The 16,621-nt window shown below is 40.2% G+C and overlaps 1 protein-coding gene across 1 annotated transcript in view; it reads left to right on the top strand.

Moving 5' to 3' along the window:
• TNRC6A (trinucleotide repeat containing adaptor 6A) overlaps window positions 1-16,621 on the top strand; it is a 210,379-nt gene that overhangs the window by 164,719 nt on the left and 29,039 nt on the right. Inside the window, exons 7-12 of the mRNA XM_045285958.1 lie at window positions 3,739-6,321; window positions 8,490-8,666; window positions 10,228-10,403; window positions 11,559-11,591; window positions 13,159-13,239; window positions 13,562-13,613. Coding sequence (XP_045141893.1) covers window positions 3,739-6,321; window positions 8,490-8,666; window positions 10,228-10,403; window positions 11,559-11,591; window positions 13,159-13,239; window positions 13,562-13,613 — 3,102 coding nt within the window. The remainder of the gene's footprint in view (window positions 1-3,738; window positions 6,322-8,489; window positions 8,667-10,227; window positions 10,404-11,558; window positions 11,592-13,158; window positions 13,240-13,561; window positions 13,614-16,621) is intronic.

Raw genomic sequence — 16,621 nt, 5'->3', positions numbered from 1 at the left:
CCTTTTCCTCCACTTGCACAGTTTTATAATCTTGCTGGTACTTATTGTTGCCCTGAAAATATGCTCATCTTCTACTTAATGATAAACTGTTCATTTTCCAGATTATTTGTAATGGTGGATTTTAGCTTCTTTGACTATAAGAAAGGTGTACTATTTAGCTTCTTCGAACTCTGAACGTCTCTGACTCTAATTCCTGGTGGGTACAATTTTCTTCTTTATTTAGACTGTCTCGCCCACACTCCTTTAAGGGGTCTTTGTGGCATACTGGCTTACATGATGGGCTGCTAACCACAGGGTGTTGGCAGTTTGAAACCATCAGCTGCTCTGAAAGAGAGAGATGAGATTTTTCACTCCTGTAAAGAGTTACAGTCTCGGAAACCCACAGGGATGGTTCTTCCCTGCTCTGTAGGGTCTCTGTGAGTCAGAATTGATTCCATGATGTGAGTTTGGTTTGGGTGGAAACACCTCCTTTAATTTTTTCCCCATATGACAACCTTTTCTTTGTAATAGATGGCCCTTATTTGATTTTTTTGGTAGCCTAATTTTTAAAACAGTGTTTCAATGTGGTTGAGTTGAATGTCAAGTAGGTTTCCAGATTAAAAATAGAATTTTAGCTAATAGTTTGATACCACTCCCCTGTTTTCCTAAAATGTGTAGGAAGATAGAGCAGAAACTACCCTACCTCATGTAAACTAAGTCAGGACTAGAATTTCAGAGAAATTTTCACTGATTTTCTTTTCTAACTTGATTGAACTTGTTTGTAAAATCATGCTCATTTTGTTTCTATTTTATTTTGCCTTTGGTATATCCCCCAAGTTTTATAGTAGTCGTCAGATTTTATGTTCTCTTATGTGTTTGTGTGTTTTTTTCCTTTGCTTCTATGTATAAATTCTCATTCACTGATCGTTTTGTGGTTTCTTCATCTCTTTTGATGCTTTCATCATTTTCAGTTGATATATTTCATATATATATATATATATGGCTTCAAGGAATTTGTAGAGAAATTATATTGTTTTGTAACTCCATGTTGAAGCCCCCTCTTATATTTTAACTATTGCATAGTCCTTTTCCCCACTTATGTATTTAAAATGCTAACCTTTGATATAAGACACATTCTTGTACTTGACCTGTTTTGGGGACTGTGTTTTTTAGTTTAGCTGAAGTTATTTATCACACAATAATGCATATGCCTCCCTCATAGCTCTTAATTTGAAATTTTGTGTGTGTGTGTTATCTTATTGATTTTAGATGAATTTTGAAATCACTTTTTTGGGTTATATACACGTAATAGTAATTTCTTAATGAAGGGAAAGCAGTAGTATATCTTTCCAACCAGGCACTGTTTTGTATAGTTAATTAGGTTGGCTGTTTTATGCCAATGTAAAATTTAGTCATATAGGATAATCAAGTACTCAGGTAAGTAAAACATATATTTCTACAAAATCATTGAAACCTCTTTTGAACAGAACTATCAAAATAGGAAGCTGTTGCTTCTTGATACACATTACACCTAGGTCTCTACAATCTAACTGGTGGTGTTCCCATCTGCGTGGCATTCTGACTTTTCTATTGATACTGTCGAAACAGCAGCTTTGGCATCATCCAGGGGCTCAGTTATGCCTCTTTTAAATGTTCTTTGAGCCTAGGTACAAAAGTCCAACCACCAAGGTTTGTGGTGGATGTGGTGAAATAGGACAGCTTTTATCACCCTCAACCACCCTCAAAGAAGAAGCAGGTGCATTGTTGTGAGGGAAAATTATTCCTGGCCTTTTTTCTCACCATTGCAGCTTCAGTTATCTTAAAACTTCTCCGTGGTCCCCCTGAGTCCTTTGAGAAATTCTGTCATGGTCACCCCTTTGGAGTCCTCAAAAATAAGTCAGCCACAACTTTCCAAACCTCTTTAAAATGTTTGATCCATTTATAAACTTGTTTTATGTGAGGCAGCTGTAAACTTGTTACATAGCTTCGATGGCATAGAAAAGTGATTAGTTGAGTTTTTTAAAAAATTTGATAATCTTGGTCTAAAAATTATGTTTTCACCATGGCACAAAAAGTTTCATTCAAAAAAAAATTTTTTTTGTTACTGCTTTCATTTAGAATCTATACTTATCAATTTGGAGGATCTTTGTAGTTAATATTTCTAGCACAGGACTGAGTAATTGTCTTTTATTTCCTGTCATTACAGATATGATTCTGATAATGTTGTGTCCATTAACTGGGTAATTTTGTTTTAGATGCTCACCCTTAGTTTTGTATTCCTAAGTTGTAATAGTAGAGGCACACACGCAATAAAGCAGAGAAAGGCAGCAGAAACACTTCTGTAATAGTCAGGAGACGAGGATGATAGCTTAACCCTGATTTGCAGAAAATTGGTAAAGTTTTGAATTTTGCTATGCTAAATCCAGGATGAATCAGAGGTTTTAGGAAATTGATATGAGGAAAACTGATGAAGACATAAAGCTGACCCCCACACACAACCACACACCTTTGAGTGGAGACAACTAGGGGTGTAATCCAGGAGATAGCATTCTGTTTGAGATACCTATGTGAAGATTTAAAATAAGTTGGATGATTGCTCATTTTGTTCTTTATGAGGAGAGGTAGGGTAAAACACATGCTTTGGAGGCAGGATTGAAAACAGTTAATATATGATGACCTGCTTTTTGTCAGCACCTTATATAGGTCAGATGTGGTTAAAACATTTTAATATATTAGCATGTAATCCTCACTTACCTTAGACCTAAGGTAAGTACTATTTTTGTTCCACTTTACAGTTGAGGAAACTAAGGCACAGAGAGCTTGAGAATCTTACCTTTGATCACACAACAGTTCAGTGTTACACAGGGTTTTAAGCCCAGGCAGTCATACAGAGTTTATGCTCTGATTCACTACACTAAACTCCCTCTCCTGAACCACTTTAATTGCAGCAGATATGGAGTTTTATATAAAGGGTAAGTGCACATCAAGAAAACATCCCAAACTAGTGCTGCCCAAGCTCACAAGTCCAACATTAACCCATATGTCCAACACCAATCCACAAAGTCCTCCTCCATCTCACAAAATATACATTCTGACACTGACTGCAGGAGGAAAGTTGAATCAGTGAATGTGTAAGCATCTCAGCGCTGGCAGGGGTCTCCACGTGGCTGCTCCAGCACCCAGGGCTGCATTGGGGTAGGTCCATGTGGCTTCTCCTTAGGGATGTCTTGCAGGAAGTGAGCCTTGCCAGCTGAAGCAGGGAACTCGTTAAGGCAGCTGCACCCTGGTCTGAGCATCACAAAACAAGAGACCCGAGAACTCAAAAGGCGAGGCTCGCTGAGCCATTTATCCCTCCGCCCTTCAATTAGCATGTGTTTATTGACCAGGTTGGCACAATAAACTAACTCAATTAGTACTACCACCTATTTCTTCCTGGCTCCAGAATTCTTTTACTTACTGTTAAGTTAGCAATTTGTTCTAACGCAAACATTTAGTAAGGGATTGTAATGTCCCAGATAATACTCTGAGCTCTTAGGATAACTTCAATGGTAAATGAGCAAATTATCTGTCTGGAATGACTGGATATGAAAAGGTGATGGTTTGGACATAACCATGGCTCACGTGATCATACTACCAAGTATCTTGTTACAGTTGAGAGACCACATACGTTTGTGATATTTTCGTCATTTTTCTTAGTTGTTTAGTGTTGCTTTGAAACTGTCTCACTGCATAAAATTTTGTACTTCTCCTTTATTTTAGATATAATCCACAATACTTCAGGATCCCATTATGAAAATTCCCAGCGCGAGCCTGTGTCTTCTACGAGTGACTCTAGCACAAACTCTAGTAATGCTATTGTAAACGACTCCTCTGAAAAAGAAGCATGGCCCTCAGCCCCTGGCGGTGATCCAGAGTTGACTTCAGAATGTATGGATGCTGATTCTGCCTCCAGTTCTGAATCTGAGCGAAATATCACTATCATGGCTTCAGGGAGCTCAGGTGGTGAAAAAGATGGTCTTCGGAATAGTACTGGACTAGGTTCCCAAAGCAAGTTTGTGGTTGGTAGCAACAGCAATAATGTGGGCCATGGAAGTAGTACTGGGCCATGGGGTTTCTCTCATGGAGCCATAATAAGCACATGCCAGGTCTCTGTGGATGCTCCTGAAAGCAAATCTGAAAGTAGCAACAATAGGATGAATGCTTGGGGCACTGTAAGTTCTTCATCAAATGGAGGGTTAAATCCAAGCACTTTGAATTCAGCTAGCAACCATGGTGCCTGGCCGGTATTAGAGAATAATGGACTTGCCCTGAAAGGGCCTATGGGAAGTGGTAGTTCTGGCATCAATATTCAGTGTAGTACCGTAAGCCAGATGCCTAACAATCAGAGTATTAACTCTAAAGTGGGCGGTTCTTCTGCCCATGGTACCTGGGGCAGCCTTCAGGAAACTTGTGAATCTGAAGTAAGTGGTACACAGAAGGTTTCATTCAGTGGTCAACCTCAAAACATTACCACTGAAATGACTGGACCAAATAACACTACAAACTTTATCACCTCGAGTTTACCAAACTCCGCTTCAGGACAGAATAATGAACTGCCTAGTAATCCAGGGGCCTGGCGTGTGAGCACAATGAATCATCCTCAGATACAGGCTCCATCAGTTGTGAATGGCACTTCCATTTCTCAACTTAGCAATGGAGAGCCAAAAAATGGAGGCTCTTATGGTACTACATGGGGTGCCTATGGTTCTAATTACTCTGGAGACAAATGTTTAGGTCCTAATGGCCAAACTAATGGTGACACTGTGAATGCAACTCTAATGCAGCCTGGCATAAATGGGCCTACGGGCACTAACTTTCAAGTTAACACAAATAAAGGAGGAGGTGTATGGGAGTCTGGGGCAGCAGGTTCTCAGAGTGCATCATGGGGAAGTGGAAATGGTGCAAATTCAGGAGGAAGTCGGAGAGGATGGGGATTCCCTGCACAAAACACTGGCACTAACATACCCAGCGTGGATTGGAACAAACTGCCTAGCAATCAGCATTCCAATGACAGTGCAAATGGCAATGGTAAGAAGTTTACAAATGGATGGAAATCTACTGAGGAAGAGGATCAGGGTTCTGCCACATCTCAGACAAATGAGCAAAACAGTGTGTGGGCCAAAACAGGAGGTACAGGAGAAAGTGAAGGTAGTACAGAAAGCACTGGACGCCTTGAGGAGAAACTGACTGGGGAGAGTCAGAGTAGAGAGAGAAGGAAAACTGATCAGCACATCTTACTCCAAAGCATCGTAAACAGAACTGACTTAGATCCACGTGTCCTATCCAATTCTGGTTGGGGACAGACTCCTATTAAGCAGAATACTGCCTGGGATACTGAGACATCACCTAGGGGGGAAAGAAAGACTGACAATGGGACAGAGGCCTGGGGAAGCTCAGCAACACAGACTTTTAACTCAGGGGCGTGTGTAGATAAGACTAGCCCTAATTGTAATGATACCTCTTCTGTATCGGGATGGGGAGATCCTAAGCCTACTGTGAGGTGGGGAGATTCCAAAGGCTCAAACTGCCAGGGGGGATGGGAAGATGATTCTGCTGCTACAGGAATGGTCAAGAGCAATCAATGGGGGAATTGCAAAGAAGAGAAGTCTGCATGGAATGATTCACAAAAGAATAAACAGGGATGGGGTGATGGACAGAAATCAAGCCAAGGGTGGTCTGTTTCTGCCAGTGACAACTGGGGAGAAACTTCAAGAAGCAACCATTGGGGTGAGGCTAACAAGAAATCCAGCTCAGGAGGTAGTGACAGTGACAGGTCTGTTTCTGGTTGGAATGAACTTGGTAAAACAACTTCTTTTACTTGGGGTAATAACATAAATCCAAATAATTCATCAGGATGGGATGAATCTTCTAAATCTAATCCTTCCCAGGCATGGGGAGACCCTCCAAAGTCTAATCAAGCTCTAAGTTGGGGAGATTCATCAAAGCCAGTCAGTTCTCCGGACTGGAACAAGCAACAAGACATTGTTGGATCTTGGGGAATCCCACCAGCTACAGGCAAACCTCCTGGCACAGGCTGGCTGGGGGGACCTATACCAGCCCCAACAAAAGAAGAGGAGCCCACAGGCTGGGAGGAACCATCCCCAGAATCCATACGTCGAAAAATGGAGATTGATGATGGAACTTCAGCATGGGGAGATCCAAGTAAATATAATTACAAAAATGTGAACATGTGGAACAAAAACATCCCAAATGGCAGCAGCCGTTCAGACCAGCAAGCACAGGTGCATCAGCTGCTACCATCTACAAGTGCCATCTCAAACAAAGAGGCAAGCAGTGGCTCTGGTAAGTTTTATTTAATGCAGTCTTAACAGTGTTACAAAATAATAAATAGAATTACAAAATGTCCCCAGGAATAAAACAAGTATTTATGTGCCCCCTAAGCCCTCTGCCATACAGTCTCTTGATTCATGGTGAGGACCCTAAAGGACAATTTTCTCCCCCAAGTAGCTGGTGAAGTTGAACTGTACCTTTTCGTTAGCCGCTGAGCACTTTAACGCCTGTACTCCTTAGGTATCTTTATCAAAATCCAAGCCCCAAACCAAACTTACTGCCATCAAGTTGGCTCAGACTCATTGTGACTGTGTTGGACAGAGTAGAACTGCTCTTTGAGACTATAAACCTTTATAGAAGCAGTCAACTTCAGTTTTCTCTTAAGAGCAGCTGGTGGGTTTGAACCACTTGCATGAGGTTAGCAGTCCAACATGTAACCCACAGCATCGGCAGGGTGGCTTCATCTAGGTACTGTTGCCAAGCCAAACCCATTGCCAGGGAGTCAGTGTTGACACAAAAGCGACCTGCTACAGGGTTTCGAGGCTATAAATCTCTAGGGAATTGCAGATGGCCTCACCTTTCTTCCTCAGAGTGGTGAGTGGGTTTGACTTTTGTTAGCGGTTCAGCACTTAACTGACAGTGTGCACCTCTAGGGCTTCTTTTATTCAAATACCCATATCCACTGCCATTGATTGAACCACTTCTGACTTAGAGACCTTAATTAGGTTTCTGAGCTTTTGTAAAACTACCAGTGTAGATATCCTCATCCTTCTCCCTTGAATCTTTTACATTCTATTTTCTGTTAGGGATGCTGGTCCTTAAGGAACCCTGGTATACAATGTTTATGACTGACCTAAATAAAAGGTCTGCAGTCTAAACCCACCCACAACTCTGCTGGAGAGAAGATCTGGCACTCTGCTCTTGTAAAATACAACTTAGGAAGTCCAATGGCCAGGTCTATACTGCCCTATGGGGTCTCTAGTTGTTGGAATTGACTTGAAGCCATATAGCAACATATTTAGCCTGAGAAGGAACTTCTTTAATCATGAACTCAAAGTCTACTAGATAATAGCATATATGTGTGAATACTTCAAACACCTGGCAATACCTTTACTGTCTCTACTTTCCTCTCATAACAAGAGACTAATTCCTAGCTATACGTGCCACTTTAATAATGGGATTTTGTTTGTGTCATTGGAATGTGTTATCTTTGTTAATTGATCTGTTACTAATAATTGTGCTTGGCATAAAAATAGGCACATTTTGGTGAGCTAACCTTTCAGCACTTATTTTTGAATATGAATATAGTTTATTGTATTACTTTAGGTTTAATTTGTAGAATAAGTGTGTATCTAAGGCAGGAGTGGGGAGCTTTTTTCTGCCAAAGGTCGTTTGGATATTTGTAATATTATTGGGAGCCATACTGGTCTAATGTCTAATTAACTCACTCATAATGTGATGGCTGGAACTAAATATCTTTGGTGAGGCCTGTGATGTTAGCTAGTATTAATAATTTCACAAGCCTGCCCTTGAACTAAGAGGGAAAGCCTTTTATTTTAGTTATTATTTTAAAAAGATACACATGTTTTTTTATTCCCCTCCCTCCCCCTTTGGACAACCTAATACTTTAGATTTTATGACAAGTATTTTTGAGCATATAAAAATATAAATGTAGGGTGCTCTCCATGTATTTAATTATTTTTCTAGTCAGGGATATTGAAAGGTCATACTTTTGGCAAACATCACAACATGTACTCAACATTGTCACCTGCTTTAATTTACTAATTCGTCCTCAGAAGAGAATCATTTGCTATAATTAAAATTATTCACAAGAATCTGCTCTTGGCCCAAAGGGCAAATATGAACCAAAAAGAGGTGAAAAATTACAACGTATAAGGGGTCTTCAAAATGTTATGGGGAAATGCTCTTATATTTTAGTTGCATTTTTCTTCAACCTTTTTTAATCCCTTTTGTATTCATAAGTTATAATAATAAGAAATGAAATTGTCATTACATAAAACAAATGCCATCCTTTTTGTGTGTGTACCTATCACAAGATCATTAGTCTATGCATAAATATGAAGTTCTCTGTCCTTTGTTTCCTTAGTATTCTTTAATTGTTCCTGTTTCACTATATCTCTCTTCCATATGCTGATGACTTTCCCCTACACTTTCTCAAGGCTGGGGTGAGCCCTGGGGGGAGCCGTCTGCTCCAGCCACAACGGTGGATAATGGAACGTCAGCATGGGGCAAACCCATAGACAGTGGTCCCAGCTGGGGTGAGCCCATGGCAGCGGCCTCCAATGCATCCACATGGGGCCCCAGCTCTGTTGGTCCACAATCATTAAGCAAGGCTGGTAAGTTGTTAGTAACCCCAAATAACCATTTTATAGCAGCAGGGATCACTCCTTGACTGTAATTAAATAGCAGTAAGTTGTTTCATTGATAATGTATCCATGTAATACAACATACTCCATGCTGCACAGTATTGGTGTTTTGGATTTGTAACAACTTGTTTTTGCATCTTTCTCCATTTTTCTTTCTTTAGTCTTTTCTCTAAAATGATGTTCATGACTTGAATATACTTTATCAAATCTAAATTTTATTTTAATACGTTTAATTGTCCAGGAAGAGTCTAGTAACTGTCACGTCATCTAGCTTTAAAGCTGACTAGCAAAACCATGGAGACACACAGTTAGATTGGTAAGTTCCTGATGAATCCCTGAAAATTGTACATAGCTGGGAAAAGTACCCCAATATTGAAGTCAGTATTATTATTGCCTCATACATAGATTGAGTACTGGATACCATACCTCAAGGAATCCCACAGGCCAAGTTGTGAAGAATGATGCTTTCTGCTTTTCACTTCCAATGCTGTTTGGCAAGCTCCTTGAAAATATATATCAACATTCTTTTTAAGTTTTGTACACCCTCTTTGTGTCTAGTTTGTCATGATGCAGAGTGTTAGTGCATAAAAACCAGAGTGCCACCATTGTGCATGTTTGGATCCCTCTGGGAAAGGCTTTACTGAAATTTTTAGTAGAAATTCTTATTTAATGCAATTTCAAACTTAATATAAAACATTTTCTCCTGTGGAATGTATTCTATAGTATATTAAAATATATAGTCTAAAGTAGAATATGTTTATGTGGTAAAATTTTCTTTCAGAAGGATCAATACCAGACCAGTCCCAAGGAGTTGGAGATAAAGATGTCCCAATTGTCCAACTTTTCCAAAATGTTAAACAGCTTCATTCCCCACTCTTCCCTTTAGGATATTCCGTCCTATCCCTGGGTTTTGTAATTTGTTGCAACTCAAGAAACTTTAAGGAGTTGTTTCACGTGGTTGTAGGTACTCTTAAAGTCCCAGAACTGAAGGTCAGGTAGAGGCAAGCCAAATGCAGGGTCCAAAGGTAGAAGCCAAATATGTCCAACAGTTCAAGGAAATCTTCCTGCTTCTACCAAACCTCAGTCAGGAAATGGAGGTCACACATAAACACAAAGGACGGTAACTTGAGTTACACCCGCTAGTAAAGAGGGTTTACAGATAACATCCCACCTTAGTCCTGAAAGGGAGAATTCCCTTAAAATGGGATTGTAACCACAGGCACAGAGGTTAAAATTTATAACACATCATAAAATGGAATATACCAAATAAGAATTGATTTCATTTCAGTTATATGTTTTATATCTCATAGGAGTATATGTTTTTGGTTTTGTTTTGTTTTTCAACAGTTTTGTTGGCATACATCTCACACATTATGGACTCAAAATATATCTCAGGTTTGGGGGGAGCGAATGAATTTTTTGTGTTTTCTATTAAAGGTACCCAAGCCGCTCCCCCCTCCTTTAATTCTTTACTTTTAAAGAGAAATTCTACTAAAGCATGCTTTTTTGTGTGTCATAAATTCACAAACAGGGCCAAAATCTATGCAAGATGGCTGGTGTGGTGATGATATGCCATTGCCTGGAAATCGCCCCACTGGCTGGGAAGAGGAAGAGGATGTAGAGATTGGAATGTGGAATAGTAATTCATCTCAAGAGCTAAACTCATCTTTAAATTGGCCACCATACACAAAGAAAATGTCATCGAAGGTAAACATTTCAAGGGCAAGGCCCTTGAAGCTTTACATTCCAAAGGTAGTTTACCCCCAGAAAATTCATGTTCTGCCTGCCCATTATGGCAATCAGTACGTACAGCAGCCCAGGCAGTCCCCAACTTAGGTATAGACTCTCGCATGGCAGCCATCTAGCAAAACAGATCACAGGAACTTCCTTTCTCCCCGCTGCTACAGCTTGGGATTTCTTTCTTCCTCCCTCTCCACCAGTGCTGCCTGGGGCAACCGCTCACCCCGGGTAGTACCTGCTGTGGTGAGGATGAAGAGAAGGGCAAATCTCCACGTTGACATTTCTGTCCCATTGCCAGTTCATCTCCCATTCCACCTTCTCATCTGGATTCCCTGCCCTTCCTTTACCCAGAGTCACCAAGCTCCGTATTCATGCCCTGTCTTTGTCCCTGCCCCATCCTAAAGGTTCTATGAAAGAAATCCCTAAATTGACTGGATTTTATTTTGCTTTTATATGTTGGCAAATATTATTCCTGAGCATGGCTGTATATCATTTTTATACAGCATTTGTTGGGAATGCAGCTTCTTGCACCTATGCTATTGAAGTTTTAGAAATTGGGCCCAGTCTCATTGTAAACAAGCTCCCCAAATGTTGCTTATGCAGAACCAGGTTTGGGAACTGATAGTGAGCATTGTTTCTTAAAAGGTGGTGGTGGGGGCTGGTGTCAGATTTTCCTGAGACCAGTTTTCAAAATATGTGCCCCATTTCCTTGGTGATTCCAATATGATTCTAGATATCCTTCTTCACCCTCTTCAGGAGTGAATACTTTTTAAAGAACCTTACCAGTAAAATATCCAGTGGGAAACTGGATAACTGCCAACATCCCCTCCCTTCTAATTCTGGAATTCTAGATTTAAGACCTGCCATTTTAATTTTCATTTGGCTGAAATTTGCCTGTCACGTTGCCTTACCACTTATGAAATGGTTTTTCATATTTTACATATCATTTGATCCTTTTGAGATAAGGTATTAATGACGTTGACACTGGAAGAGGAGATGCTTGCCCAGAGTTTTGTAGCTTAGCAAGTGACAGAGCAAGGATTTTAGTTTAGATCTTCCAGTTCCAATCCTGTGTTCTTCCCACTGGATCATGCTGTTTTGTGACTTTGTCTTTCCTTACAGGGTCTGAGTGGCAAAAAAAGGAGAAGGGAAAGGGTGTGTAGCCTTTTTACTCTTTCTCCTTTGTTTCTACTAGTAAAAATCTTTAGAAAACAACTGCAAACTTTTATTTAGCCTCTGCTGTGTGCCAGGTACTGTGCTTGGTGCTGGGGGTTCAAAAAGATGAACTATGCCTTCAAAGAGCTCATAGTGTAGTCTGGGGGACATTAGAAGAGCTTCGTTAGAGTGTCAACTTTGGAAGATGCCAGGGTACCGGGGTTATGTGCCCAGTATAAGTAAACTGTAGACTTTCTAGAAATAAGATAAATTTGGCTCTAAACAAGAAGTATTTTAGTCTTAGAGGATATTATACATGGTAGACACATTGCTGACATCTGGTGGGCTCATTTGGGGGGAGTGAGTAATTGGGCTCTGTGGTTTCATAAGGGGCAGATTGTAAAATACGTTCTATACTATTCCAAACTTTATTCTGTATAAAATATTGAGCCATTAAAATTAAGTAGCAGAAAATACTAGCCTACCCCCACCCCACCCCTATATTTTAAGGAAAGTTAATCAATGAAAATAAATTAGAGTATAGGAGACACCAGGTGTAGGTGTTTCCCTCAGGAAGCTTATGCATTAATTAATAGAAATGAGAAAAACAACATAGAATGAAGGGGGCAGATTGGAGAGACATTTCAGAATAGAAGAATCACAATGACCTATTTAGACATGGGAGTTGGGGTGAAAGCGGAAATAGATTCTAAGGCAACTATAGAAACCTTAGAAAGGTTAGATGCTTGCTTCAGAGACATGCATTTAGGGGATAAACAATGAAGCTGTGTTCTGTTCCCGTCAGAAGGAAACGGTATTAGCAATGGGAAAGGGAAGATAAGGCACAGGCTGAGAATGGTTCTGTGATTTCACATAAACGGGAGCCCATGGTTCTTATGAACGGCAGCCTCTCTATCCACCAGGCTGCTAATCACAGACCCTCCATTCTCTCATTTCATGTCACAGTGCAGTTCCTGTCTTGCCCACACCCCAGAGCCAGAAGAAGTCAGCATTACTGGGAGGAATCCCAGCTCTGGCTACTGCTAGGGATACTGTGTTCTTGGCAACAGGACTTGAAAACTTAAAGTAATTTTTCATATAGAAATACTTTATGGTTTTTTTCAGTACAGTGTATTACAGCAAAATTAAATTTGCACTTAATTTTTTGTGTGTGGTTTTGATTAACCTAGAATATCACCATTTTACTTGAAAAACTTTAAACTCCAAATTTTAATTGAATACGGTCTATATGTAAGTTTGGAACTGCGTTTTATTCAACACCCTCCTTCATTTTATTTGTGGGTCATCCAGACCCTTTGCTTTTGTCTTTTCCTTCTGACTGCTTGCCTTTAGAGATTTCTGTGCATTGCAGCTATACCAGAGGACTGGAGCAAAGGAAGTTGAAAATCAAATAAGTTGATTTTTAATTGTTACAACTCTGACAAAAGTTGGAGGAGAAATTATTGGCTAAAACTGACAGTTGGGAATTGTCTTGAAGTTTTATTAACCCATCACTATACCCAGATAGAGATGGCGATGGCATCTTTTACTCTTTTGTCTTACAAAGGGAATGATGAAAGGTGGAAACAAACAAGAAGAAACATGGATAAATCCATTTGTTAAACAGTTTTCAAATATCACTTTTTCGGTAAGTATATTTTAGTAGCAGTACCCACCCCCAGTTCATACATTTTCCCTTACTATATTTTTGTTTCCTTTGCTTAACAAATTATTTTTTCTTTAAGTACTTAGAAATGTTGTTGAAGTGAGAGTTAAAATTGGCTTTCAAATCTTTATTTTTATGGTTTTGTAAGTCACCTATAAAAACATGAATTATATGTGGTTTTCTTTTTTAACACCAGGCTATGAAAAATAAAGCTATATGATTTACACAGATAATGAAATATAATTGTTGGTTACTTGTTTTTATTACTACTTAAGGTCTGCTAACATACTTTTTCTTGTTTCAGAGAGACTCATCAGAAGAAAATGTACAGAGCAATAAGATAGACCTTTCTGGAGGTAAGATGAAAAAAAAATTAAGCCAGGTTGAGTTTATATTCACTCCTTGTAGACAAGCAAATCAATGGGGTACTCTTAATGAGGAAAGGGCGACAAAATCAGGTCAGGAGAGAGGTGATGTGGACTTATGAGAATATTATTGTGCTCTCTAGCATGTGTGAAAAATGCTATGATTAAATTAGATGTAGCTTTAAAACTGCAAATCTTAAGTAGTGATAGTAGTCATGGTTGCCTCAAATAAAGTCATGTCAAGAGTGAGTAATCCAATTGGGAGATATGATCTTTCGAGTTCAGGGAACAGCATATATAAAGCACCAGATGACAGAGACATCTAAAACCAGGCTGCAGAAACTGTAAGTAGTTCATCTAATGGGACCAAAAGGTGAAAATGGAGTTGACAGTCAGGATTAATGGTAAAAGGTCGATGGTGAAACTAGATATTAAATCATGAGCTGCTTAGGAATTTAAACTTTATTCTGAAATTAAAGGAAAGACGTTAAAAATTTTAAACTACCCAATGGCACAATTTTGATTTTATATTTTGGAAAAATATTCTTGGATAAAGATTGAAATTATTTTAGGATTAAAAATAATGATAAAAGGCAGCTGAGGATGGACAAAAAGAGGGTAAAATAGCAAAACCAGATAGAGATTTGTTGAGATGGCCAGTGAGAAATTTCAAGGCCCTGAACTAAAATAGTAGATAGGAAGAACTTTACTCAATGCATAAAAGAACAGTGTTCAACACAATTTGGTAATCATTTTGAACCAATTTTTTATGGCGATTGAGAGTGTTTTATAAAAGATGATTTCTAGCCTTCTTGCTTGGACAGTAGATGTCAGCACTAGTTTATTAGTTTGAATCTGTTCACTAGAGAGAAACCGCAATAATTTGAACAGGGAAGGTTTAGTATGAATATGAAGAATTACTAACTAAAACAAGGACTTGGAGTAGCAAGGGATTGGCTGGTGAGAGAACTCTAAATATATGTATTGTGATTATAAGGGGAAGTCACCTGTGTTAATCTGGGTAGACTAGAGAAACAAATTCATAGACATTCATGTATATAAGGAAGAAGTTTATATATAAGAGCAATTGAATATTGAGAAAATGTCCCAGCCCAATCCAGATCAAGTCCATAAATCCAATATTAGCTAATATTTCCGATACCAATCTATAAAGTCTTCTTCAGATTCCTGAAACACCTGCAGTGATGCCGAATGTAGTTGGATCACAGGCCAGTGGGTTGGAAGGCCTGTGAATCCAGTGGTGGTGTAAGCATCTGGCAGGGGTCTCTGTGGCTTCTCCGCCTCCAGAGGTCTGGTTGCATGAGGGTAGGTCCATGTGGCATCTCCAGTTCCTAGGGCGCAAGGTCAATCAGCGTAGGGCCATGGTCTTGTCAGTAGAGAGTGACAGGGAGTGAACAGAGAGAAGTCTTCTACCTTCAAAGAGGAAACACAAGACTTCCTTGAATTCTCAGGAGAAGGCCATGCGCACACAGAGGCCTCATTGGCTATGACCTGATTGACAGACTAGACTCCACCCCTTCACTCTTAATCCTCGCAAGTACCGAATTGACACCAGCTTATTTAACTACCATATCACTCACCCTAGGACTAAAACAGTATATGTAATGGAGAGCATTCCCCACAGCCCAAATAGTGTGGCCGTGGTGCAATTGTGCCACTCTCCTGGAATTGTAGTAAAGCTACACTTTACAGTTGCTGATAAAAGCAGTTCATGGTGAGATTTTTCACTGGGGCCACTGTTAAAATACCATAGGGATGCCAGTGGAAACTGCTGGCTGCTTTGTATGAGTCACGTGCTGGGAAAGCCACCCTTGCTGCTTGAGAGAACATACTGGATCTAGGAAACGACTTTTTCTTCTGCAGTATCTTTGCAGGGCCCTCTCCTTCAAAGTTTTGATGCCAGTTTGTGTTTAAAGAAAAATATTTAAAGGGCCTAGATCCATTTTACAGAGATATTGAAAGGGATAGCTCCATGTGGGCCCACCAAGCCCAGAGGATGAGTTCCCTGCATGGAGCTGCTAGGGCACAGGGAGGACTGGGACTATAACTGGAGCATATGGAGATGGGACAATAATGGGGAGACAGTGGGGGAATGGAACATAACAGATCAGAAATTGGAGTAAAACCGAGCCACAGAGCCCCTGAGGAGCCCCAAGAATGGACTTCAGATGAGGGTGGGTAGCCCCTGATCCCCCTCAGGACCGGTGGGGAGGGTCCCATGGGTTCAAGCAAACAGACCTGGACCTATGTAGGGTTTTTTTTTGCTTTTCTTTTTTTTCATCTTTTTCTCTTTTCTTTCTTCAACCATATGTTTTCTTATTGTTCGGACTAGGACATGGATGGTTTGCCTAATTATATGGCTTGGACCATGGGAGGGAAGCTCAGGGAGAAGGCAATGGGGCCAATGGCCCCATAAGGTAGAGAGGGAAGAAGGAGGTGGGGAGAAGGGTATGGTGAGCGGATGGCGTCATGGGCAGGGGAACAACTAGGGAAGCGGAACCAGCATCTAGGAGAGGGTAGAGACCCTGTGAGTATTAGAGCAACACCAAGCTAGTGGAGAGGAAGCACTGAGAGGTGGAAGAAGGGGGAAACTGATGGCGAGGCAGGGGAGCCAGAAGGAAACAGGCAAGCTCTCGGAAGCAAAGGCACAGAAAGGGTGATTAACAGGTATGCCCTTATGCAAATACATTAATCCATAACAATAGTGGTATTGACCTATGTATATATATATTTAACATTTTATTAGGGGCTCATACAACTGTTCTCCCAATCCATACACACATTAATTGTGTAAAGCGCATTTGTACATTGTTTCTCAAAACATTTTCTCTCCACTCAAACCCCCGACATTAGGTCCTCATTTTTCCCCTCCCTACCCGCTCCCCCCTCCCGCATGAGCCCTTGATAGTTTATAAATGGGTATTTTGTCATATCTTGCCCTGTCCGGCGTCTCCCTTCATCCACTTTTCGGTTGTCTG

Source organism: Echinops telfairi, unplaced genomic scaffold (genome assembly GCF_000313985.2).
Source record: "Echinops telfairi isolate 266 unplaced genomic scaffold, ASM31398v2 ScPeMD7_5;HRSCAF=22, whole genome shotgun sequence".
In the NCBI taxonomy this organism is placed as follows: Eukaryota; Metazoa; Chordata; class Mammalia; order Afrosoricida; family Tenrecidae; genus Echinops; species Echinops telfairi.
This window is presented reverse-complemented; position numbering and strand designations above follow the sequence as displayed.